This window comes from Puntigrus tetrazona, chromosome 18 (genome assembly GCF_018831695.1).
Source record: "Puntigrus tetrazona isolate hp1 chromosome 18, ASM1883169v1, whole genome shotgun sequence".
Lineage (NCBI taxonomy): Eukaryota > Metazoa > Chordata > Actinopteri > Cypriniformes > Cyprinidae > Puntigrus > Puntigrus tetrazona.
This window is the reverse complement of record NC_056716.1, coordinates 12,346,436-12,371,642: the sequence shown is the minus strand read 5'-3', so window position 1 is coordinate 12,371,642 and position 25,207 is coordinate 12,346,436. Positions and strand designations below refer to the sequence as shown.

At 36.2% G+C, this 25,207-nt stretch overlaps 1 protein-coding gene across 4 annotated transcripts in view; it reads right to left on the bottom strand.

The window, feature by feature from the left end:
- Positions 1-25,207, bottom strand: part of nectin1b (nectin cell adhesion molecule 1b) — a 189,789-nt gene that overhangs the window by 7,610 nt on the left and 156,972 nt on the right. The window contains exons 7-9 of one of the 4 annotated variants that reach the window (XM_043264731.1): positions 23,371-23,464; positions 15,888-15,989; positions 7,409-7,593 (exon numbers count right to left, since the gene is read on the bottom strand). In XM_043264731.1, coding sequence (XP_043120666.1) covers positions 7,453-7,593; positions 15,888-15,989; positions 23,371-23,464 — 337 coding nt within the window. In that variant the 3' untranslated portion in view covers positions 7,409-7,452. The remainder of the gene's footprint in view (positions 1-7,408; positions 7,594-15,887; positions 15,990-23,370; positions 23,465-25,207) is intronic. The other 3 variants (XM_043264728.1, XM_043264733.1, XM_043264732.1) reach the window with 3 other exon arrangements.

Genomic DNA, 25,207 nt, shown 5'->3' with positions numbered 1-25,207 from the left:
TGATTCCGCTGCTCTCAAATCTCTTGTGAAATCTCTCAGAAATCTTCGGAGAAATATTGTTTTGGGATATGATAATAGAGGAGTTAAAGTAAAATTAAATCCACATGGATCGTAATAGTCCTTTACCGAGAAAACATGATTTTCTCATTAACTGAGGTGTGTGTGCATTACAAGCATTGCAGATCTTGTAGAAACTGCATGGTATGACGCACGCACACACACACACACACACACGCACAGTTTCAAAGCCTTGACTTACATAACAAGAATGTGCGTGGAACATCATCTCCGCAAATTCCAAAAGAAACTTCATCACCGTTTCACAGTGCACTTTTACAGCATGCGACCACCATCTCACTGAACCACAGTATAACGCCTAAGTAATTAACTTATCATTATCATTAGCCATCTCTCATCTCAGAACATCTGCTCTTCATCTCAACAGCAAGGACACACCGCCAGCCTGGATTACCCACTGGATACTTTTTACATATTCACCCATATTCCCGTTTCTCTCCGCTGGCAGGTTAATTACTGGTTACCTCACTCGCAGAGTCGCCCACTCTGCCTAGAAAGGTCACCGCAGTGCGTGTATAAACAGGCAAAACCAACATTCAGACAAGTACACTCTCACGGGCAAGAGAAAATAAAGTTTACAGAGAATAGATGATAATATGTTGGTCTATGTTGAAAATAAATTGAAATTAATTTTAGCGCAAAAGACCAAGACGTTAAGGAAGATTAATGATTAAATAAACATGTAAAGATTAGAAGAAACTAATTCATCCCATTAAATTATACGGAAGTATTCTATTTTATTCATTTATTTATTTTATTATTTTTAAGCTGCCAATCGCTGTTAGCATTTTGGTCACGTTCAGTATTGCTCTATGATAAATCGTTCACAATTTCTGCTTCACTCAGCGTGTTAAGCGTAATCATCTGCAATTTTTGCTCGCCGGTTATTTACACCGACAATGTTTCATTTTAATTTGGCATTTGCCTTATTTTGCGTTTGCAACAAGCCTCTGCAAGCTTTTTTACGTTTACGGTTGCCAGATGCCAGCGGTTTAAATCCCACAACCAGAGCTTTTTCTTCAATCGATACATTTTGTGCGCAGTGATTTATTTAATCCACTTAGCACATCACAGAAAATCATTGATGAAAACAATGGCAAACTCGAACAAACTCTACGCCTTTTCTTGTCAGCGGCGACTAAATCTGCAATGTTCTTCATTTGGGCTTATAAATTGTTTTTTTGTAAACGACAAGGCAGTAAAACTCACAAAAGTATGAACCGCAGGTTAGTAAAAGCTCATTTCCTGCGCAATTAGTTGCAGAATGTTATGACTTCGAAACTATTTTAACATCCTGCATGATTTGAAAACCGATACTTTTGAACGTCGTCGTCACATTTAAATATTTATATGCAGGCGTTTTCTATTTCAGTAGGTTTACTTAGTAGCTTATGTGATACGGCGTTGCACTTAGCTCTGGTTCGAACCCCGTGAAACTACGGTTCTACAAAACAGCTCAACTCAGCATAGGACAATTTGAAATAGCATGGCTGCATCAGCAAATCCATTTTTACACGACAGAGCATTAATCTTTAGCGACACTGACTGGATATTTGAATTCTGAATGGCCGGAAAACGCACTTCAAGCAGCATTATAAAAGTAAATACATACCTGTAACAACCTAATAAAAACGTGCCACAGTCACGTATCAAACTTGCGTTTTAACGCCACTATTTGGACATTTTACTTTGAAATGGCGGCGAAAAGTGCAGTAAGGTACATAACTACAAGGTTGCAAAAATTTATATAGAGGCATATACAGTATTTCCACATATTCTTCAAATAAGTATGTGAAAAATAGGCTTTATCAATTCGAAACTGTGGACCTGCAAATCATACTTTGTGTGAAAAGGACTGAAAGTTTTACTTTCGACTGGAAACCGCATCGATGCTTAAACGTCTTTTTTCGAATTGTAGGTAGAGGCGCGTATTTCCAATGAGCCTCTGTTGAACACATTTGTTTTTCTCTAGCTTGTCTTTCTTTTAGCCTTCGGTGAAAACGTTCACACGCACAAAGGAAAGACTAATAAGATGACTGAAGCAAGATTCGCATAGAAAAAGCAACGGGACGCGTGTAAGTGAGTGAGCTTAAGTGTGATGTCAGCACAATAAGACGTAAAGCTCAAAGCCGCTGCGAGATCTCCTGCAAGAAAGTCTGCCATCTGAGCCTTTAAATCCTCCAAATCATCACAGCTCAGACGGGATGAGAGATAAAAACATGTTTGGTCTCTAATGACAGATATTGGAATGTCAGTCATTAATCATTATGGTAATGTGGGTCAAATGGCTAAAGCCACATTTGAGGAATAAGCCGAAGAGGTAATTATCATTTTTAAAGGCTACATTTGGGCTTGAATGACATTACAAATGATATTGAATCTCATTAATGTTAATAAGTACTAATGGAAAATAAAAACACTTGGAAATTGCAATTCAAAGCAAATGTAATTGCATCGTTTAAGCAATTAGAGAAAATGCACCTCTGCAGACAAAGTAAAAGAGAAACTCCACGGCTTCCTAATTTATTCTAAGAATCAAATTTATATTAAAAGCACTTTCAATGTGAACAATGCTGATGGTATTGTTTATAGCGCAGACAGTCTGTGTTGTTTCAGCACTCAATTCACTAAAGGAATTATGCAAAACCTGCACCAAAAATGCGTGCTAAAAGCAATTTGCCAGTCACAGTTCGGAGAGCGCGTTTTTAGAGAATACAGCAGACTACTGTGATCTGACATACTATGATGCTGCTCTCCATCGTTCCATCATCATTTGATAAATGACCACCTCCGTTATTAATATACAAAGTATACAAAGCACACACTTTCCATAACACAAGTAAAAACAGCTTTGTGAGTTTTGTGATGCATAAGCCAAATTGCATAGAAAGAATGAATGTTTCTGCTGAATAAACGACATTATTGAATGGGCAGTTTGACTCATTATTCAGTGTTATTTGAGATTATTCAATGCGGTCTCCTAAAAATATGTACATCTGTGCGCATTTTGTGCAACAGCATTTTTACGCACCTTACTGCACGTTTCACCGCAGTTTCAAAGAAAAATGTAATACGCACCTTATTGATGACCCATGGCTTTAATTTACTGCATCTGTGTTGCCTAATAAAACGGCAGCTCGTCATTAAAGTTTTTTGTTTGATCCGTTTGATACATAAACAGTTTTAAAGTTCAACTCTTTTCGTTCCATTCATTCGTGGATGCTGCTGATTCACGGAGACCCTCATTTTAACCCGGATCAGCATGTGTGTGATGCTGAATTATGAGTTTCTAATGGTGTTTGTATTTGCACTGTTCTGAACAATATGTTCAACAGCGCGCTATTTCAGTGGCCTAGCGCATGCTTTTGAATCTATTTTAAAACTTTATAGATGATTGTTTCATCTTTGCTTCAACTGAATATTATTCCTGCGCTGTTTTGATTTATTAGATGACTTGGCAGTTAAAATTAAAACTGCTGGATGGTATATATTCTTCATTCTTGACGATAATGTCAATTACAGATTGTACAATGTTTTTTTTTTAAATGCATTAAATACAGTATGCATGGTTTATTATGACTATGTAGAACCTACAGCTCTGTACTCACTACTCAATACTCATGAGTACTAAAACATGAGTACTTTTACTCTACTCACACTACATTTTTTTGGAAGGTAACGGTACTTTTACTTGAGGATATTTTTCCAGTACTCTTAGCACCACTGGGGTTAACAAATGCAGCACTGATATGAAGCTGTGTATGCTATGCTAACATCTAAAAGCATCATTTTTCAGATCTCCCGGCATATTAATATCGTTTTAAAGTCATAACATGATATTGTTCTTGCATCTGTGTGAAAAGGTGTCTGAGTTTTACTGCCTCTAGTGTTCATTTGTTTCGGAGACTGCGGTGATATGCACTTATTGTTACGCAATTCGTGTCCAAAAAGTGCACAAATTTAGAGTAAAAAAATCAATAAAATTATTCAAAATAATTTCCAGTAACACCAATTTATCACAAAAACAAATAATCTTTTTTTCTTTACTATTAATATTTTAAATACAACTATTTTGATTTGCATCGACTCTACAAAAGATATTTTATTCTTTAGGAAAAGTTTTTGATGATTATTTTCACCACACAGTCTGCGCTTAGCTGTGTGAACCCGACATTTATTTATAGTGCCTGTATTAAACTTTGACTTCAATGGTGGGTTTAAAATACAGTTTTCATGACGCTGATATAAATCCAGGAGAAAGAAAATAAAACGCTTCGATTTTGATCTGAAGTGTTTTCAGGATTTCGGAGAAACGCCATTTGGCAGGATCGTCATTATTGATGGCATCCGCTAAACTGTATATCACGTTATTATTTAGTGCATAACGATTTTTGTTGATCCAGAGTGTGCCACTTCTCTCTACGTGGAAACATTTCGTAACAGCTAACGATGATTTAGCAATTCCATTTGTTGATTTCACTCCCTGGCGTTCAAACTTTACGTTCTCGTCTGAGAAAATCTGTCAGCGTTTTGAAAATAAAACAAAGTCTTTTGTTGAGTTATTTTGTTCTTGTTTTACGATGTTCCTGCTCAGCAGTGTTTGCAGCGGTGGCCCTCTGAGAACTCCACGCTGTGATATTAATTGCTTGTTTTAACAGTGAGGCTGACTCATTCAGACTTTACCCCTGAGAAATGCCTTTTTTTTTTCTTTCTTTCTTTCTTCTTCCTCACGGCTGCTATTATCTAAAAAAGAAGAGATGAGTTTCTGAACCGATGGGAAATCTCTTGCACGCTGGGACAGTAACAGGCACAAGTCGGACCCTCTTGTGTGTTTATCTTCTACAGTGGAGATAACATTAAAAGAACTTTCTGAAACCTACAGAGTGAGCAAAATGGCAAAATGATAAAGAAAAAAAACTACATGCACCATCATTCAAATGTCTGGGGTTAGTAAGATTGTTGATGTTTTTAAAGGAGCCTTCTGCTCGAAAAAAATTGCAATACTGTGAAATGTTATTAAAGTCATATATAATAATAATTAGTTTTTTGGGGATTTTTTTTGTTAAAATTAGTGCTGGGCAATGATTAATCGATATTAATTGCATCCAAAATAAAAGGTTTCTGAACACAATATGCATGAGTGTACTGTGTACATTTATTATGTATATATAAATACCCATACAGTATATATTTAGAAAATATTTACATGTATATATTTATATTCATATAGTTTATTTCATATATAAATATAATAAATAATATAACATTTTTTCTTAAATATATACATGAATGTGTGTGTATTTATATAATAAATATACACAGTACAAGTGCATATTATATATATATATATATATATATATATATATATATATATATATATATATATATATATATATATATATATATATATATATAAATAAAGGAGAAAAAAAAAAAATATATATATATATATATATATATATATATATATATATATATATATATATATATATATATATATATATATATAATAAATAAATGAGGATTAAATAAAATATTGATAAAATAAAAACTATTAATCATTGCCCAGCACTAGTTAAAATACAAACTATCTAGGCTGATAAATCAGATATGCTCAAACAAACAACAAAGTTTGTCAAAGAGCCACATATAACTGTCAAACAATGACCGATTTCTTTTTGGACATAGCAAATTACATGCATTATCTTTAGGTAGACCAACCCATCAAACTGACATTAGTGACATGTTATCGTGTCACTATCACGGTAGCTCGTTTATTATAATTAGAAGCTTTGGTGTTTAGTCATATCTAACATATGGCCATCCCAGTTTCAATTAAGCAAATGTCCACTCATATATATATCTTCCGGATGCTCATTAAACATAGTTTTCCTCACTTAATCAAGTTCTTGAATAATATATAAACCATTTGCAGCATTGTAATCAATCTCAGCTGGATAATCACACTCTGCAGACCACACATGCCCTGATGCATCACAATGTAGACTATACCAGACTTCATGAATACTACATTATTCTGACTACATTATACTACTATATGTATTTTTTTATTATTATTTTATTTATATATGGTTTATTGGATAATTGACTGGTGAATAATTGATTGATCTGATTAATTAGTAATAAACAAATAATAATAATAATAATAATAATAACTTCCTGAACAATGTATTTTTTTTCTTTTTAATTCATGATTCATAACTAATGCTATGCTTTTTTGTTTTTGTTTTATTTGCTTGTTTGTTTTTGATTGTGGAAAATATTGGGATGATAGTATGCAAGCCTTATTTGTATTACTTTTCAAATAGCAATATAATATAATACAATATAAAGTATATTACTTTTTGTTAATTTATTTAAAACGATAGATTGCAAACGCATTCATATAGGACTTCATAGCGTGTTTACATTCTGTATTTTGTCATTGCATTGATTGCATTAAAAAGAAAAACTAAATCAGTTAGTTTGTTCATTCATTCATTCATTCATTCATACATCATGCAGTCATTTTTTTTTTAAAGAGTTTTTTTTTTTGCTGTTTGTACGTGTGGTGTTTATTATCCAACTTACCATTTCAGTTTTAGTTTTTTTTTTTCCTTTTTTTGGAAGGGGGTGAAAATACTTTTCAGCATCATAGGTGTTTTATTACATTTATTTTATTTGTTTAATGTAATTATTTACTTATTTAATGCTGTCAAATTCATAATAATTGCATCTAAAATAGTTTTTTATTTTATACGTATGTGAACAGTGTGTATTTATTATGTATGCATTATATATTTGTTTATACATTTATATATTCATATTCTTACATTTTATATTATATATATATATATATATATATATATATATATATATATATATATATATATATATATATTATAATATATAAACATGACATAGTTTTCTTTAATAAATACCTGAATGTGTTTGTACTTATATACACATAATAAATAAACACAATGTGAACACATATATTATGTAAACAAAGACTTTTATTTTGTTTGCGATTAATCACGATTAATTGTTTGACAGCTCTTTTTTTACATTTTATTATTATTATTATTATTATTATTTTATTTATTATTTTTATAATTTATTCAGCTTATTTCTGGGTAACTAACTTATTTACTTAGTTTTTTTTATTAAGCAAATAACGAGCAGCAGATAGATACATAAATAAAGGCAAAAGCAGACAACAGAAGAAAGAAGACACAAACAGGAAACACAGAGGGAGTTCAGTGCTCAGTGAGAGAGAGTGAGGGACGAACAGAGGAAAAGAAACATAGGAGTGCATCAGTCTGTGTACCTTGAGGCCAGAGTCATGGGGGGAAAGGCCTACAATGGCATGCGTTAGTGTGAGCTAGGCTGGATGGTTGCGTACTCGACAAGGTCCCCGCCAGTGTGCACAGAGCTTCGTGGGCTGGGAGAGGAAGCCAAAGCTGCAGTATCCAGTTCCGCGTACTGGACATCACAGTCCTTGTGACCAGAGTTCTGGAGATAAGAGAGGTGGAGAGGATGTATGAGGAGTGGAGCTCAAAAAGAAAGAGTGAGAGAGACAGAGAAAAAGAGAGAGCGCAGAGGAGAACAGAAAGAGAGAGAGAGAGAGAGAGCAGAGCTGTCACTCCAATTAGTGAGCACAGACTCCAGGTTAGTGAAATGGAAAAAAAATAAAAAATACACACAAACACAAACACACACAACACTTCACTGAGGAGCCATGTCCTTTTCGATCTATCTATCTATCTATCTATCTATCTATCTATCTATCTATCTATCTATCTATCTATCTATCTATCTGTCCGGTTTGCATTATGACTTTTTAAAATTAATTTTCGTTACATTAAAAGCATCCATTTATGTATTTACTCACTTGCGTTCTAGTCGTGATACCAGAAAGGTGTTATTTTTCATTTCTAAAAATTATTTTTCATTTCTAATAATTACTGTTATTTTTTTTAGTAGCAATTCTAATTAGCATACATTAATACGCATTTGATATGCCTTTAATGAACATCTTGATTAATACACTAACGAAACGGATCGAAACACTGTAACAATGCGATTATCATTTTTAATGCTTTAATAATGTATTTATATTGATTCTGCAAGTGACGGATACTGTCATTGTCTCCGCGTTGGTATCACCATCTTGACTTTATGACTGCCTTCTGCCTCTGCAGCTGTTAAATCATGTAGCTCAGGCAATATGACGAGACTCCTCCAGTGAAGTGACGTGGAAGAGCAGAGATGAGATGAATGGACAGACATTATGAAGCATGATAATGATAACACTGAAAACAGACGTGATGATGTTTTCACATGAAGACAGATGGCCTGGCGTGTAACCGATAAATCAATCAAACTAGAACAAACAAACATGAGCCTGCGCTCAAAAGGGCCAAGGACTCAAATAGAGCTTCTCAAGGTTGAACAAATGACAGTCGGTGATGTGAATCTGTGAGCTGGCATACAGAGGACCCAGATGTGAATGCGTTTGAACAATGTATAAATGCCATTGCAGCACGCTTAAAAACATCAAAACAAGCCTCTTTTTGAAAGTTTTGTTCAACAAGTTACACTTGTTTTAATATATACTTGAAAAGTTGGCATTCAGGAGTCTTAAAGGAATAGTTTAACTAAAAAAAAAAACAACAACAAGCTGAAAATCTATTCACCCTCATGCTTTTCAAGATGGACTTTGATTCTTCATCGGAACAGATTTGCAGAAATGTAGCATTATGCATCACTTGTTCGCAAATGGATTCTCTGCGGTGAATGGGTGCCGTCAGAATGAGAGACTAAACAGCTGATAGAAATATCACAAAACTCCATAACTGATCCATACAACTTCAGGTCATCAACCGAAGTCTTGCGAAGTGAAAAGCTGCATGTTCATAAGAAACAAATCCACCATTAAGATCAGTTTTTTAATTTTTTAATTTTTTAATTTAATTTAATTTAATTTAATTTAATTTATATAGTTTTGTTTTATTTTATTTTGTGTTATTTTAATATGTGTCCTTCTCCAAAAAAAAATTTATTAATTAAAAGCTATCTTGACTTAATCAGAAATGCACTGCTTAAAAGCAAAAACATTCAATTCTTTTCATGTTAATTAATGGGAGTCGTGTGGATCACCATGATGTTTTATCAGCTGTTTGGACTCTCAATCCGATGGCATCCATTCACTGCAGAGGATCCATTGGTGAGACGTAATGCTGGTTTTCTCCAAATCTCTTGTATCAATAAAGAAAAAAACATCTTGGATGGCCAGAGGGTGAGTGCATTTTCATCAAGTATTCCTTTAAATGCATATTAAATGCCTGCATACTCTTTGGGTCCACTGTACAAACATATATAGCAAATGAAGGAGAAGACAAGTAGTCTTAGACATGAGAAGGAAAAGACAGAAAGGTAGAAGATGTATTTCATACATCAAGAACACTTTGAAAAACAATAATAAAAGAGCACCGCAGTCAAAAACAATCAGCCATTCACACAGCAAAAACTATATAACGTGAAAACAAAATAAACAGACACACTAAATGACAAACTTCAACGCAATCTGGAACCCAAAAAACATTAGGATAAGATGAGATGGCAATGTTTTGAAATGATTTAGCCCATGAAATGTTTATGAGACAAGTTGAATCTCATAAAAAGGTCATTATCTGCTTTGTTCTGGCCACAAATCGTTGAATTGTAATAAAAGAATTCACAATTTTCGAGTGATGCGGCGGATTTCACCCGCAGGCCGCATTAATGTGGCGGCTCTTCAGCCATTATCCAATCACTGCTGAGGAGCTAATGAACACTCTGGTGGAATTCTATAATCTCTCAGTGGTGGCACTTTATATTCAAACTAGGAGCATAAACTGTCATCTTCCTTTATCATTACTTTCCCTTCGTTTTCTGGCGCAGCAGGATTTTCGCTTCTGCTTTGACAGTTCCTATCCTCTTTATATCCCATAGTTCATGATAGCATCTAGCAGATAATTGTTTTATTCAGATTCAAATGACAAACTCCCCATCGGAGCGATGCTGCGGCGGAAGAAGGGGCTTGTAATCTTTGGTAATTCACTAGGTTTGTAAGCCGGTGTCATTGTGTGCGAGCAGATGCTGTAGATATTGCTTGTGATGTCTGGGTGATAGTAATGCGAGGGGACGTCGAGTGTGAGGTATCTCCTGCGGGCGGTGCTCTTTGTGAATGGGAGATGAGATGAGCTCTGCGGTATTTGCGCGCTGTGCCTTTGGTGCACTGCCGAGAGCCGCCTGAGTTTGACTCTCTGGCCCTTTCTGCTTAAGATGACAAAGTGAGCAGAGAGCCGGGTCGACGCTGCACCTACCCCTGATTTTCCATCCCCGGACTCTTTAGGAAGGCACGGGCTGCATCCCGATTTGCCAAGCCGCTATCTGTTCCGTAGAGTTTGTGAGACGAGGATTAGGGAGTCCCCAAAAATCGGAGGGAATTCTGAATGCCATTTTTGCTTTTCCGCAAAGGGCGCCGCTGTTCGAAAGGTCACCCCGAACAAATGCGAGCGACCGAATCCCTTCACGATGGTCCCTGTCACGAGGCTGTTAGAGTAGTGGACGTGTAACTGTCAACTGCAAGGTTGCCATTTGCGAACACATATGGATCTGGTTTTGGCGTATGGTCTGGTCATACGGTATGTTTGAGATTCGGTTCTGCGTTTGGTTCGTAATAAAGCGGCAGGGGTGTGTTGTATAAGGTGTTTCGAACAGCTTTTGAAGAAAAGTAGGTGATGATCCCTGAACGGAATCAATAAAAATAGTTTTAAAAAAGTGTGCATATTCTTAAAGCTAATGTTACCCATAACCCATTGCATTATAGAAGAGATTGACAGACGAACGAATAAACAGTTTTAGAATTACGTGGAAAATAATAATAAAGTATTATTATAAATTAGTGGAACTAATAACTGGAAGTAAACTGTAAACTGGAAATTGAGTCTATATAAACAAATAGACAAAAATGTTTATACTTTATAGTATTTATCATGAATAAAGATAAAGAAACAGTTTTAAAATGAATAAAAAGGAAATAAGAACTGTAACCCGCAGTAATCTGGGGAAAATAAATAAATACATAAACATATAAAAATTCATTATGAACTGCGTGTAGCACTACCTGTTCTTTATTCATGTTGGTATATTACATTTTTTATTTTTTTATACTTATACTGCCTATTTTCTAGTTAATTACATTTAGCCGTAGTAGTTTTTGATCGTTTTTTACATGATGATGAAACATGAATTATGAGTTAATTATGATCTTTGACAGCTAAGAGGTAAATTTAGCAAGATGCTAATTTAGCAAGATGCTAATCACACGCATTAACGGCGTATTGGCAGACTGTCTTGCTATGGAATAGTGCAATTTCCCACAACCAGTCCACATTTTTAGTCCGTAGAAGTGTGAAAATTAGAATGCAGCCGCAGTCTGTAAAAAGAAAACAGGAAGTGTTGCCTCAGCCTGACTGTAGGGTCCCTGATGGGATGTGAGGTGTGTGGAAGGAAGAAATTTGACATTGATTACTTAAGACCCCTTCTGAAATGGCTTTTCAGCCACACACCAATCACTTCTGCAGTGCTTTTGCCCTTTTCAACGATTGAAGCGCAATCCGGCGAACACAATGGACATGCTAGTCAAGCTAATTACAGTCACGTCAGCTACCGGGGGGGGCGGTGCGTCCCCTCTGGGAGCGTGCGTTCTGGATCAGGAAAGCTCCTTCATTAGTCTCCGGCTCTTTTCATTAGCAAAAAACACTAAGAACTTAAGCACCCGCACCGTCACTTTGACATCACAGGCGATGTGTTTTTCATCGCATCGTGTGTCCACATTTAATGTATTGTTTTCATTCATGTATATTGACGTACCACTGTCACACAAATACTGAATTAGGTCTTTGTTAGGAGTGCTTTGAATCCTACATTACTGAAATCGCATGGCTTTATGCACTCGTACGATCATACTTGCTAATCCGCTGTTGTATATTTAGCGTGATCAGGGTTTGACAGTTCAAGTTAAACACAACACAACAAATCCAGCGGATCTTTTCTTAGACTTAGCGTTGCTATGAAAAGAGCGTCTCCGCAGTCACATTGCTGTTTGTTCACAGTATACTAGAAGCGATAGTTTCCCGCTGTTTCCTAGTATAATCATCTCCACGGTCCCTCTAGTACACACTCGCCATCATAAAGACGCACTGCAGTTGGAGGTATAGAGCACTGCGTTCCCACTGTACTCTACGCTCAGGAAATTCACAACACTGTAGAATGCAAAAGCCACCGCAATGGTTTCCCTTAGCTTCTGTGTCTCATCAATATATATATATATATTTGCAGTTGGCATACAAAATACGTATTTTTAATTAAACGTCGGTCGATTTATTTTTGAGCTTTGAACGTGTGCATGGAAATCACATGCCAGACAGAAATGCGAAAATCGCCTACATCACTTTTGTTTGGTTGGTAGGGAATTGCTAGTTGGTTACTTGTTGGCTGAGGATGGAAAATCACACATCTTTAGTCTTTATTTTATTTAAAGGGATAGTTCACCCAAAAATGAAAAGTTGATGTTTATCTGCTTACCCCCAGGCCGTCCGAGATGTAGGTGACTTTGATGCTTCAGTAGAACAAAAAACAAAGATTTCTTACTCGCTGCAGTCTGTCAGTTGTATAATGCAAGTCAATGGTCACGCAGTCTTTGAGAGAGAAAAAACATGCACAGACAAATTCAAATTAAACCCTGCGGCTCATGATTATACATTGATGCCCAAAGACACAAAATGGTCAGTTTGTGAGAGAAACTGAACAGCATTTAAATAATTTTGTACCTCCTAAACAACATCTAGCGTGTGAAGCTTCAACGTGCTCTGCACAAATATATTTATATACTGTACATAGATTCCTACATAGATCCTTACATATCGCAGCATATACATATATATCTATGTGTTTCACGCACCAGATGTTGTTTAGGAGGTAAAAAATGTGCCACAGGGTTTAATTTGGATTTGTCTGTGCTTTTTTTTTTACTTTGAAAGATTATGTACCCATTGACTTGCATTATGGCTTGACAGACTGCAATGATTTGAGTTACGAATCTTTCTACACCGTACAGCATGCAGAAATCTGTAAAAATCACCTACATCTTGGATGCCCTGGGGGTAAGCAGATAAACATCACATTTTGGGTGCACTTTCCCTTTATCCATTATTCATATTCTTCATTTTCTTTATTAACACTTGTAATCTACAGTGGTAAAAACAGAATAAAGACAATAAGCACAATATTTAGTAAATTAAACAAATGTTTAATTTAATTTAATTACCATGGTACTCGAAATTCATGTACTATTTATTTCTGTATTAAATATTAAAAACAATAGAAAAAACGCTTCATATTATTATTCATATTAAAATAAAGGTGTCTAAAATCCGACTGGTGGTATCTGGGGGGAGAGAAATGCTTTAATATCAAATTTATTGTAGGGCTAGGAGTTTGTTCAATTGAAAACCTACAGATGCCATGAATTATCTGTCTGTTTTATTTTCTTGTAATTATGAAATATTTTTACAGTTATCCAGAGAATATATATATATTTATTTATTTATTTATTTATTGACTTTTATTTTATTTATTGACTTTTATTTTATTTTTTGACTTTTCTTTAAGTTATATCAGGAAACAATAAAGCAGAAAACTAATAATGGCCTCTGTTGGCTTCCATATGTTTGTATTAGTATTGTTGCAGTTCTATTTGGCGTTGCACACTTCGCCTTCACACAAAAGCTCAGCAGTCACATTTTATTAAAGTGACCATGTAAAAAAAAATCAGTCAAAATAATGCTTTTTTTGTTTGCAGCAGGATGGTGCATCAAACTGTACTCTTTCTTTTCGTCAGCAACACATTTACAGCACGCTTTTCATTTCTACCAATAAAGAAATCCCAAACAACAAAAGACTGTCTAAACAAAAGCCACATCCTTCAAACACACTGCTAGCACGTTGCTGCTTTATGAGAATGAGACTCCGATCATTCCACAGCCATGCCATGCTGTCAACACAAACCTGACAAATGTGACATTTTCACACACAATAAGCCCAACAAAGCTATAAAAGATGACAAACAACGAGCTTATAGCAGACAGAGGATTGCGGCCCTTGAAGAGGCATGCATATAGAAGCAAATACATCAAATATAACACGGTCTGCAAATGAGGTTAGAGAGCAGAAAGACAATGCGGTACAAGGTTGAGCCATACAATCTGCACACACAGGGTTGCTGGGTAACTAGTGCCTTAATTGCCCTGGACTGTATAACACCATTATGTGAGAAAGAATAAGGTGCGGAGTGACCACGAGAAATACAACCTCACAGCAAGGACAGCCAAGCTTCAGTGTAAAGAGCTGTGAGATGATATTTCACCAAGTTCGGTTTGGTGTGGAGATATTGTAATTCAGTGACATAAAGCAAGTGTGGATCAATGGTGTAAATGCATTTCAAGACTGCATTGCTTTATTCCTCTAATGACTGAAATATAAGCTCTGTTTCAAAACCCAGTGAGCAGATTGGAAGGCTTTATACTGTAGGCGAGCTATTTGCAAAGGTGGTCTACAAGAGTCTTCAGGGATATTTTCTTTGGTTATACTTTAATTATGAAGTGATTTTATTCCATAAATAAATGAATGAACACTGATTTCTCGATTGAAATGATGTTATTACAATATAAAACATTCTAGAAACTAAGTTTTATTATTATCAGTAACAGTTCGGATATACAACAGAAACAGATAATCTAAATATTTCAGTGTGATAACCATGATGAACATGAAGTTATTGACAGTGAAATAATTTAAATAAAATAAAATAAAATAAAACAACGAAGGTTATATGAAGAAATAAATCAGAACAAACTAGATCTAACCTAAGAATAAAGATACAAATAAAATTAAAAGTGGAAATAAAATATTCATCGGGAAGAGTTTTCTTTCACGTGTTAATGCACTTAAAAACTAAACTAAATTAAAATATAAATCCCAAATAAAATAAACTTTCATGACAGAGCAGTGATGTCACGTGAGTATAAACACAATAATACAAAATCTCTACTGAAAGTTCATCATGTTCGTCGTAATTACGACAATCATCGGACGTAAAACAATCCTGCAGGACGTTGATTAGAAATATAATTTGGTCAGTGCTGAAAAATAGCTCAATCTATTTAAAAATCACTTTAAATAGTGTTTGCTAGGTAACTTTCACTGTTTGCTTAGCCGCATGCTAATATAAAACCCAGCTTTCCATGGATCTTACATGAGGAACGCTGTATATATCATCTACAGAAATTGTTCCCATTCTGTCACTTTGAGGTTTTATTTCATCTAGGATGCTACCTTTGAAGGCAGCTTCCTATGAAGGCAGTACGTAAGAAGGCAGCTCACATGGTCTTGGAACAGAGCCAGGATGTTAATGCTATATGCCTGCAACAGATTCCCACAAACATATGAGAAACCTTCTGCACAGCCAGCTGAATTACAGACCCTTGTCATCTGCTCCCAGCCGACGCACTACAAGCCAGAAAATAAGTCCCCCTGGATTCCGCTTTTAATCTAAACATCTCTCTGTAGGCAATTCATCTTGTGCAACATGCATAAGAAGATGTGCTACCTAAAAGCCCGACCGCAGACGCCTGTTTTTCGACGATACCACCAAAGCAAAAGAACGGACAAACAGCAATGAGTTTAGCAGCGCTACTCACCGGCTTATCGGTGAACGCGGTGGACTCAGACTGTGCCATGTCATAGTATGGAGGCTGGAGAGGAATCTTCTGTATCTCATCCTCCTTGTCCAGATGAACAACCTTCAAAGGCAACAGAACCTGAGGTGAAGATGCCATTCACAGCCGCCTGGGAATTGTGCTAACCTGTCTTTCTACATGCACGCTTAATCTGTACAAAGACCTAAACACTTAAACAGTACAGTTTCAGAGAAAAAAAAAAAACGGTTCAGGACACCTTTGTACCTTCTATATATCTAAAAGGTTCATAATAGTATCATAAGAGTACATATATTACTACCCTTAGGATATATATCCCTACTTTAAGGTAGTGGGTAGGTTACATACAAATTGTAATTCGTTCTAACTGGAATAAACGTACCTTGGTGCACTTTTTAGCGAGACACAAAATACATACCATCAAGTACGTATAACTGTAGTTTCCAAAATAATTGAAAACTAGAGGCAGTAAAACTTAGACTTCATATCGCATTCAGTAAAAATTCATGTCTTTGGGTTTCATAGACGGTAGGTTTGTTCGGTAGCTCACAGACTACAGAGAGGTACTTGAGAGGCGAGGAGCTCCTGTTTGAATCCTGCGCAACAAAACTGTTCAAATGTGTGCGTATAAGATAGCTGAAGTGACACGGTTGCGTCAACAAATGCGTTATTATATCAGTTTCGCATTTGTTAACACTTTCGGGCAGGCTTAGGGTTGGATGTAGGGTATATTTCCAACGTGAGCGTTAACATTTAGCCGCAGTCTACGGATATTTGAATTCTTAACCGCAATATATACCTATATCGACATAATAAAACACACTGTTACATACTGTTAAATTGTATGAACGATTACTATTTAATTGACAGTTATTCTAGCACGTATCACGTATCAATCATTTTTTTTTCTTTTACTTACACAATGCAACTATTAATTGTTCATGTCCGTTTATTTATTATTTATTAGGAACATTATTATATTAACTGTATCTGGATTTATTTTAGTATAATGACTGGCTGCATTTACATTATGCCTTGCTTGATAAAAATACGACCCATCACAAAACGCATTACAGAGAAAACATTAAAAAATAGATTGTATATTTTGTTACGCTCTTGATTTAGCCTCTTGTCTGTGGCTAGTTTATGTTCCTTGTATCTGGAGATCAATGACATAAACAGATGGATGTCTCTAGAATGCTGGCTCTGGACAAATAAGCCAAAAGTTTATTTTATCGTTTTTTTGTACCACTGCAACAGAACAAAAAAATCCTACGTTGTGAAGTACTCTTTGATCACAGTTTAGAATTGTTTTACCCTCAGTGAGAAGGAGTCTATAGGGATCTATGACTTTGTTTTGAAATTTTGTCATACAAAAAATACACTTTTAGTCAGAATAGGCCAATTATGTGAGTGGTACGGCAGAGTTACTGTATATGTCAAGCTCTTGTTGTAGCAGTGGTTCTCAACAAGGGGGCCTCAGTTAAATAAATAAATAGATAACTAAGCAAGCATTTTATTGAATTTTCTTTCTTTGCTTGCTTGCTTTCTTAGCTAGAAATGCTAATGGCATTTTTGAATAAGCTGTTTCCATTGGATCAAAGGGAATTAGTTCTGAATTCACGGCGCAGTTTATAACAGCAGTCTGTTTTTCTGAAACTGATGAGCTTCATTCAAAGGGTTGTTGGCCACCTGCTGATCCCTTCGTATCACATGCGTAAGAAAACTGGGGATAAAAGAGCTTTGACAGAAAGTGTCTCAGACACACACACAAACATGTTTCTTTCACAAACATGACTAAAATTAAGTTTTGAAATATTTCACACAGGAAGTTTCTCCAGGGGTCCAGAGGAATCGAAACCATCCACTTGAGCATGCAAAAACCCCCAAATGGTTGATACACAAGATGCGTAGGGCGGCAAAAATAACTATGGGCTCATTTTGTGCCCGTAGCACAATAGAACAACCACCTAAAAACCGCCGCGGAGAGAACATACACTCTCTTGCCTATGAAAACGAACACAGCAGAATAGCGCTTTCATTCCGTCATGTTTAATGGGGTGTGCAAAACCTCTTCCAACTAACTGCTAGACGGAAAAACGATGCCCGGGCCCATCCAACGATCTCAGCGAAGGCCTCGGCCTCATTGTTTTCGGAGCAATTTTCATTAGGCTTACAGTGTGTTCCTTATGAAGCCCTTCTCGCTTCACTGGCAGCAAGCGCAATGTGTTTAGAAGTTTGGGATGGGATAGTTTCTCAACCCTTAAGTACTAAAGCGGAAAGTCTTTTCCAACCCTAAATAAAACGTCTGGAGCTGCTTGAAACTGTGACTGTCATCGAATGAAAGAAAAGCGAGAACAATCAAGCGATAGCAGCCAGCCTTTTCGTATTTTCTCACGAATCAAAGACAACAACGACGACAACAAAAAACAAAACAAAAGACAGAGCCGCTTACATGTGCAGCAGGGTGGTTGTTTGGCTTGGAGGGCTGATTTAGTGGTTTGATGTGACTGAATCGAAATGCCTAAATGTGGGATAATCCTCCAGCAAAGATGGCCTTTGAGTAAAGATTCCCAACAATCACCGCCTGCCTATGTCACATTTCTGAGGGATATCTATTCACTGTAAAGGGGACTTTAGCTTTACGGAAGATTTCTGAGACAGTGGAAAAAATTCAATTTAAAGGAAGAATAAAAGGCTTTGCTGCCTCTTTGTTATGGCAGCCAACTATTTTGTTTCTTGTTATCTCTTCCCTGGGGCCTCGCTGAGAGGAATGGGGAGGAAGGAAAATGCTACGGACGCTTTCGCAGGTTCCCTCATTACCTAAAAGTAACACGAGGACGGTGTCAGTCAGGCTTATAGTGGCCTTTCATGTACATGCCGCTTATCGTTTTAGTGCAGGTACAGTATCCTCCGGGTCAGCTTTGGGTGATTCTATAACAGGTCTCGCCTTTTGAGCTAAATTTAACTTTACAAGAGACTTTTGCATAATTATTCAGGGTCACGAGTATTACGTTCCCTAATAAAGTCACTTTCGAAGACCACATCAAGTGGCTCAAATGGAGCTTTCTTACTTGAGTTGACAAATTTGCTATTGAAACTAATCTGGTTGTCTAACAAACCTGGCATTAAAAGCATACAAGTATCGCTGGCTCTTTGATAAATCGCTTTAGTTCCTTTATTTTAATTCGCTTTGCATAAAAGCAAACGTAAATGAAAAAAATGTGAAGAGGAAGTTGAGTCGATCGACGTATTGCAGTATAATGGCTTTACGTCACAACGGACCACCGCTCATTTCAACGCAAGATGCAGTTCTCAAGTCATGCAATAAGATATTCGCTAACAACAAAACGCATTTAGGGCAGGACATGATTTACTGAGAGCTGAATGGAACGTGAAATGTGTTTGTTACATGCCAGAACGAAGCCAGGTGATTAGAGAGGAGAGGCCGTGAAAGGAAAAGGGATTTGCGCTGTCAGTCAAAAACAAAAAGTCATTTCAGAGGTGGAGAAAGACAAACACTATTTTTCTATGGAAAATAACGTGCAGTGATAAATAATCCCAGTCTCAAAAGTTAGTTAAACTGTCGGTATCAAGTTGACAAAGCCAATTAAAATCCAGTTTAGATCGAGTTTGGCAGTCTCAGAATAGAAACATTCTGGGTCAACTCATGGTTTGATGAACTGTGAAACATGAGCATATGACATTGGCAACACATATAGCCTATATGAAACGCAATGAATGAGTAATACAGTTAGTTCTACAGCAGCACAACCATGTTAAAATAAAAGTTTATTAAGCAGCTAATCAGCATATTATTTCTGAAGCATCATGTCACACTGCTTCAGCTTTGCCATCACTGTTTTTTTGTTTGTTTGGTTGTTTTCTAAGTTGCAGTTATATAATGAATATAGGCTTAACGTACACTCTCTGATCTTTAATTTGAGGATCTCATTCAAATTGGAAGGCTAAGAAATTGCAGCTCTTTATTGTGTACCTACCCCTTTTTCAAGGAACAGTATGTAATTGGATAATTGACTGATGAGCATTTTTATGGATAGGCATGGGTTATTCCTTCTGTATTTATACATCGATTAAGCAGGTAAAAGGTCTGGAGTTGATTCTAAGTAAGCCATTTGTATTTGGAAGCTCTTGCTCTGAACCTCATGATGCAGAGCTTTCCATGCAGACAACCGCTAGGCTTCAAAAAAAAACAAAAAAACAAATGCATCAGATAGATAGCTGGAACATTAGAAGTGGCCGAATCAACAGTTTGTCGCATTATGAGAGAAAAAAAAGAAAGAAAAAGAAAGCGCTGGTGAGCTCAGCAAGCTAAAAAGGCCTGGATGTCCACAGAGGACAACAGTGGTGGATGATTGGAGGATTCTCTCCATGGTAAAGAAAAACCCTTTCACAACATCCAGACAAGAAAAGAACACACTCCAGGAGGTAGTCTCTGTCAAAGTCTACAATCAAGAGTAGACTTCCCGAGAGCAAATATAGAGGCTTCACCACAAGGTGTAAACAAGGCTAGATTAGACAAAAAAAAACCCATCTAAAAAAGTCAGATCACTACTGGAAAATAATTCCTTGGAAGGCTTAAATTAAGATCAACCTTTAGCGTAAGAAAAAAGGAAAAAAGAAAAAAACCATGGAGAAGGCTTGGAACAGTCTATGATCCAAAGCATTACCTGAATATGATTTAAAAAAAAAAAAAAAAAAAAACTAACTAAACTAAATTTTATTTATGGTTATGTTTATTACATTTGAGGTAGTTTGTATAAAAATTTAATTTCTAAGCATTTTATGTTTTTTTTTTTTTTTTTTTTAATCCCTTGAATTAAAGCTTAATATCTGCATATATATATATATATACACACACACACACACACACACACAAAGAAAGAAAGAAAGAAAGAAAGAAAACAGAAGTAACAACTAATAAACTGAACTAAGATAGACTCAACCCAGACAGCCATTTAAATCTACTTTGTGAGACAGACCTCAATGTGTATTACAACATAAACTGTGTCTACTATGATTTCATGTTGACTTGAAAGCAGGCTCTTTGAACGTCTATAAAGCATTTTGAAAGTTCAAGGAACCACACGTGCTCCTGAATGCGATTCGTTCATGATGTGTCTGCAGTGTAATTTGAAGCACACACAGGGGTGATGATAACAAGGAAAGTGGTTTAGTACAGTGGTATATGTGCACACTCGACTTTCTATAGAGGTCTGTAGTAAGCAGTTTCCTAGCAACAACCGACTGTGAGGGCAACTGTCCTTTGTTTATACCAACAACAGGTCTTCCCTTCGCTGGAAAACCCTGTCATCCTCCGCAGAAGGCCTGATCTTATTGAAACATGCATGAAACAAACATTTATGGGATCTGAGCAGGGCACCGGATGAAATGCGCGCGCACACAGATTCAGGCAGGTCAGATATCTGAGCCAGCATGACTCAAGCAAATCAATGACTCCTTCAACGCTTAAAAAAGCACAACAAACAGATAAACAAACTCAAACACAGTTGTTTTCTGCCAGAGATGGATATTTGTATGGAAGAAAGAGGAAGGCAAGACACCTGCTGTTTATAAATGCTATTTGCTTGTGATCTCCCCTATCCCGTGTGCTTTAAGATCAGGGAGACACAATCACAGCCTGAACATGTTTACTGTCAGGTTTTTACAATTCTGTGCCCCGCACGGATTCTTCACTTTCAAAACGGAGCAGCTAGAGCCAAATGTCTCTGAATACCGAAGGAAATTCAGCTTTCCAGATGCGTTCGGAAAGATTTAGCAGAACCACGGTGACCTTCAAAACACTTCATCGATTTAGGGAAGCTGATTCTGCGCGGGTTCCTTCGGAATTAGCATTGTCCGGCAAGGACAACGTACCTCGCTTCGAGTACATAGCCGAAGACAAATGCAAATCCGAAACGCCGATGTGTTGTGAATGATAATTTCAGTATTGGACATCTGCACGAAACCTCATACCGACCGAGAAATGTCAACATAGTGTAATCTCCCAAATTAAAACGGATCTGTGCGGTGTTAATTAACGTCTTTAATATCTTTAGCAAACATTCCGCACAGCAAAATTATAGGAAAGCGAGGTAAGCTACTTCGTAAATGATAAAATTAAGACTGTGGGAGCGTAATTGTGTTTATTTCGAACTAATTCTGACTTTTTAGACCACAAACGTAGAAAACGAAACAGACCAATAATTAGATAAATAATGCAGCGTGTAACTAAATAGAATACATTCTACGAATAAAATAACTGCCCTGGCCTTTGGACTGTAGGACATATAATGTCCATCATTCGTTCAAGTTCATATATCTGGATCCATCCTAGATTTGGCTTCAGCATGTTCGCTGCTTTACTGGGACTTTCACGCAACAATATTCTTAAGAGTCATCCCTGATTTTTTTTACTTTTTCCTTTGATGTAGTCACGCGAGCTCTGTTTTTCAGGTTTAAGGTGATTAAATCAACAGTTTTTCAGTAGCTGTTGAAGAGATTAAATTAGTATTTACAAGCAAATGCTCTGCGATGGCACTTCTCGGTTCCTCGGGCGGAATTGGAAATAAGCTGTTTTAAATTAGCGCTTCATTAAAATGGAGTCACAAATGACCAGAAACTGGTGCGCGGTGTAGAAACACCGCATCTACAAAAGATTGTGGTTTCTTTTGATTATCATCGGAACTGGTGGATCAGAAGAAAGCAACCGACCTGCGACCGGTGTTGGTAGATCTGTACTGAATGCAAATCGGAAAATCACAGCATTTTACCATTTAAAGTACGGCTGTGGTTTGCCATCAGTAAAAGGTTTCTCTTCTCTTCTTTAAGATATTTTATTCATCACAGTTGCTTTAAATGGTTAGTTCACTCCAAAATGCTGTCGTTAATCACTCACCGTTTATGTCATTCCAATTTTGTAGCTTATCAATATCAAGGCTGAACTACTGATGTCACATGGCCCATTTTAACAATGTCCTTACTATCTATCTGAGCCTTGAATCTGGTAGTTGCTTTGTCCATAGAGGGTCAGAAAGCTCTCAGATTTCATGAGAAATATTTTAACATATGTTACAAAGATAAAAGTAAGTATAATGGGCTTGAAACATCATGAAGGTGGTTATTTAATGACTATTTAATGATTTTTTTTCTCCATATAAATTGATCAATATTGTCAGTAAAACGTGTAATGTTTTATATGTTCAATTATATATATATATATATATTTTTTTATATATTAAGTAATTATAGGGAGTACAAAAAAATTACGAGCATAAGCATAATTACAAACACAACAAAACACAAGGTTTATCTAAATAAAACTCTCATTTGAACTAAAAAACTTCATGAAGTTAAGTATGTGAAAGTAATGATTCAGAGGCAGAATGAAGATCGTGGGCAGTTTCCTGAGACATGGCGTGTGTAAAAGAGGAAGACGCCCTACCTGGATCTCGTCAGACGTCAGACCACCTTTCATGTCGCTGCTCTTTTTCTTGGGTGGCGGAGGGGCCGGCTTATGAGCAGGGGGGAGGTCAGTCCTGTTGGAAGAAAAGAAAACAGACTGACACCCGGTACCCTGAGAGAGCTTTCATGCGGCCGTGGCTTAAGCCTTGTGTGAGCACACGTAATGAGGAGTCGTGCCCACGTCTGCCTTTCCCGCCTGTGGGGGGTTTGATAGGCATCTCCTTACACTGCCTTTGTTGTAGCCAGTGCCATTTCAGCCGTGCCCTTTCAATGGCTCTCACTAGCCACGGAGAGAGAGATAATGAAACCGGATTGTAATGGGCGAAATGGAGAGGGAAGAATGGGAGCGCTAGGACAAGGGAGGTTCAAATTATAGCCCACCAATGTCCCCATCAATCCCTTAAAGTGTCAGACAGACAGCAAACAGAGCACACGGGTCTGATCCATGATGTGAGGCGCAGTAGGGCAGAGTTGTGCCAGCCGTTCGTTACTTCAATTCAGAGTTGCCATCAAACTGGGAAACAACAGGGAACGCTGTAAAAATGTCATACCACACCTCATGAATTTTATTATAATTTGCAAATGTGTATAAATTGAGAGACAGAGTTCACACTATAGGTCACAAATAACTAGCACCGGGTTAACTTGGTTATCTGTCTATCTATCTGTCTATCTATCTATCTATCTATCTATCTATCTATCTATCTATCTATCTTCATGATAACAATATAGTTTTTAGGATTAGGAATGTCGAATAAATTCATGTCGAATAAAGCATTAATAAGTGCTTGATTACTACTAGTAAATGGATATTATAGTAGTAATATGCATGCTACTAAGCAACTAGTTAAGAAATCCTAAAATAAAGTGTTACCCAAGCCATCTTACTCATTAAATTAAATCATGGAGTATGTCTGTATTTGTACATCATTGTCTGCCCTGTTTGTTTTAGATTTAAAACTATTAGGAAACTTGTCAAGGATGTAGGATAACCATCTGGAAAAAATTTTTATAAATCAATAAAAAAAAAACTGTGAAATGCAAATCCCGAACAACCAATGCATTTGCTGTTGACCACTGATGATCCAATTTATCCATACTGACAAAAAAAATGGGTTTAATAAACATCAAATATGTATATTAATACAAATCTAATTTTTTATTAAAAAAAACAAGCACAAGTTAAAATAAAAAAAAGAAATAACACAATTTGTTACTTTTTTAAGGTGTGACACAGTATTGTGTAATGCATTACTTTTTAAAAGTAATTTTACCCAAAACTTCAAGTAACTACAAGGAGAATTAATTATTAGCTCTGTTGAACTGAAAAGAAAAAAAATAATAAAATATTAAAGAGGTAACTCACTTGATATGAGTTAATTCCAACCTTTTGAATAGATTGTTAGCCCTATCATTAATACAAAATCTAACTACTATGTTGTAGACTTGCTGTAAAAAAATATGTGGACTTACAATTAAAAACAGCAGGTCAACTTACAAGAGCCGCCATCTTTAAAATCACATGACTAGCCAAGGGCAGCAATATGCCAGTAACTATTATGAAACAGTTTTGCTAATGGAAGAAATTAATCAATTTGATTCATTTGTAATAATCTCTTTTTGTCCATCTATAGGTCTGCACAACCAAAAAAAATTAAAACATTTATTAATTTCAAAGTCAACGTTTACTAATAAGTTATTAAAATCAAAAGTTATAACAGTATTTATATTAATGGACCTAAACAAGTTAATGCAGAAGCTGACAATAAGTAATGAGACTGATAGCACACTAAATTAGAAAACACTATTCATTTTGC